This window comes from Phalaenopsis equestris, unplaced genomic scaffold, assembly GCF_001263595.1.
Source record: "Phalaenopsis equestris unplaced genomic scaffold, ASM126359v1 Scaffold228799, whole genome shotgun sequence".
NCBI lineage: Eukaryota > Viridiplantae > Streptophyta > Magnoliopsida > Asparagales > Orchidaceae > Phalaenopsis > Phalaenopsis equestris.
The window spans coordinates 1-3,057 of NW_018246773.1; the positions used below are offsets into that span (position 1 = coordinate 1).

General features: G+C 38.1%; 1 protein-coding gene across 1 annotated transcript; it reads right to left on the minus strand.

Moving 5' to 3' along the window:
• Positions 1–1,821: 1,821 nt before the first annotated feature.
• Positions 1,822–2,582, minus strand: LOC110037996 (putative nuclease HARBI1; the record flags this gene model as incomplete). Its single annotated transcript, XM_020742752.1, has 2 exons — positions 1,822–2,120; positions 2,339–2,582. Coding segments are annotated over 2 exons (543 nt in total), but the record flags the coding sequence as incomplete, so codon positions are not given.
• Between the last annotated feature and the right edge of the window lie 475 nt (positions 2,583–3,057).

Below are 3,057 nucleotides of genomic sequence, written 5' to 3' on the forward strand. Positions count from 1 at the left end.
CTGAAAGAGGGATTAACTGAAGAAGGATTTATGCGTTGTTCGTTAGCCAAATTTGAGCAGGATTTAACCTAAATCCTGCCAAACGGCCAAAATGACAACTTTAAATCCTGCAGGTTCTTAAATCACGTTTCTCCTCCGTTTTTCCTATTCCGGATTTAGTAAATCCCGTTGGAAGGTGGATTTACGGGATTTAGACGAGGATTAGTCGGGTAGCAGTGGAGTGGGTAGAGGAATGATGCCGGAATTTCAGAGATCCCTGTATGCCGCGATTCCGGGGCGACTGTACCGCGAGGGTATCGGAGTCAGAGGGGAAAAAATTTGCTTCCGAGAGATGTGGGCAGTCAGAGATGTCGGGTTTAAATTGGAGTTACAATCTTGCTATAATTTTTTGTATCAATCCGCGCTTTTATTTTATCTATTGAGATTATAAAATTACAGCTTCTTGTAACTTTCGTGTAACTCAGCTATAACCCGTGCTTTTATTTTATCCATTGAGATTACAAAGTTATAGCTTCTTGTAACTTTCGTGTAACTCAGCTGTAACCCACGCTTTTATTTTATCCATTGAGATTACAAGGTTACAGCGGAGTTACTATAGGAGATTACACGGGAGTTACATGGGAGTTACACGGGAGATCCAACGGGTTATAACCCCTTGTAATCCCAGTATAAACCCTGTGTACCATATTATGTACACATCTTTGCGTACCCCATAACGTATGCAAATTCTTTTCCCTCGAGAGGAGGATGAAGCGAAAGTGAGAGTTTCGGGCAAAACCGGGAGAGAGAAGGCGAGGTAACAACTTGAACTTGCTCCATTAAAATTCGATCATCTTATTTTAATTTATAAATAAAAATATTGAACGTTTTATAAAATCTAGAAATTTAGGTTCTGTTTGGCGCAGCTGTGTATTATTTATAATTTGTTGATAAGCATATTATTTTGATAATCTAATAATCTGCAGATTATCAGAATAATCTAGTTTACTGTTTAGGGCAGCTTATTCAGACTAACTTATTGGTGGTTAAATGACGTTCTTGCCCTTATCTGATAAAACTGTTTGGGACAGCTTATTCAGAATAGCTTATTGGTAGAAAAGAAACATATGGTGCAGAAACATACGATAATGACAGGGATGTTCTAAAAGATATCATACAGTTCTCACATCCTAATGAGTACCAGGAGAACTAAAAAAAGTACAAATATAGGTAAAACAACAAAGAGAAATATTAAAATATTTAACTTAAGACTTTGGCTACGTCTGTCCTCAACTGCATTGTCAGCCTGAGAAAACATCGGATTCACATGACTGCTGGCATGACTACTGGCAGTGTAATATGTGGGACTATCAGCACATCAGAGGAAACCGCAACGAGCTGAAACACCTCTGGCACAACCATAGAACTGCCTCCCAAAGCTATGCTCCTTACGTGATGTTAGCAACGGAGACGGTAGTCCACAATAACACAAAATCCCTCTGTCTGTACCTGATATTCTGGAGGTCATGTTGGTATAACTGTGAAAATAACAAAAGAATGAAATGTCAGCTTATGGTATTTTAAAAAAAAATCAAAATTAAATGCGTATGAATGTAAACCTATAATCTTATTAAAAGAAAACTTGGTAGATCAACAACCACAAATAGCATCTGTGATAGACTCCCTTAAAGCAATCATATCAGCCAAACTTTCAGCATCTTGATCTCCAAAATCATTAGATTCTATATCCTCCTCAGGTAATGAATGCCCCCCCACAAGTCTTGTTGGTTGCTCGAAAACATTAAGTTCATCATTGTCAGCCATACTGAAGTTTGTATCTGATTACGAGGAATGTCTTCGGATGAAGTTATGTAGTGTCATTGTTGCAAACACAATGTACACCAGCTTTTGGAAAGGATACGATGACATATCACGTAAGATGACCCACTTCTTCTTCCAAACTCCAAATGTTTTTTCAATTACCCCGCGTAAAGATGAGTGGCATTTCTTAAACATTTCCTTTCTGCCACGAACTGTGTCACTAACTCGCTCAAAATCAGGAAGATGATATCTCGTGTCAGAGTAGGGCTTCAGGTATCCCCTTTGCATAGGATATCCTGCATCAACCAGATAATATTTTCCTGGTACGAAAAATAATGTTAATAAAAAAATGCACAATCCCACATATTCATATTGCTAAACAAAACTAACCTAATGATATCTTGTGTCAGAGTAAGGCTTCAGGTATCCGCTTTGCATAGGATATCCTGCATCAACCAGATAATATTTTCCTGGTATAAAAAATAATGTTAATAAAAAATTGCACAATCCCACATATTCATATCTAAACAAAACTAACCTGATAGGGGGTTAGAGAAACACTTCGATCTATTCCTCGTGGCAAAGGAGAAAATCTGACTATCACGTGCACTCCCTTCCCATCCCGCAACCACAAAAGTAAAACACATGTTGAAGTCGCATACAACCATGACATTTTGCGTTGTTGCACCACTACGACCGATGTATGCTACCTTCTCATGGTTGGGTATTCGGGCATCAACATGTGTACCGTCAATTGCACCAATACAGTTCTGTTTAGTTGTCTATTAGAGAGTAATAATATTATTAAAGTATAACATGTAACAAAATAAAAACACTGATAGTTACCTTAAATTATGGCATGTATCGAGGATCGTTGGCAATTTGTTCTTGAGTGGTAGCAAATGATGGATCCTCTGGTTTAATTATTTGAGTTGCTAAGCTAACAAGTGTCTGTATCCCTTTTGAAAAGTAACGACTAATTGTTTCAGATGAATGCTGAAAATCTTTCCATAGCTCTTCAAATTGACTCATTCTGTGCCAGAATGTACAGTGTTATAGCCAACACCTCCCGAGACAGACCTGGAGGCCGTGATTTAGACATAACTCGTGCAGAAGATCCATAAAAATAGGTGTCGTCATTCTGAATATATTTTTGAACCTTATTGGATGTCCAGAAAGCATTTCACTAACCCATCTATCTCCAACAAATGTGGATGTCATGTGGGGAATGCGAGTAGTGCTACGCTGGTAATAATC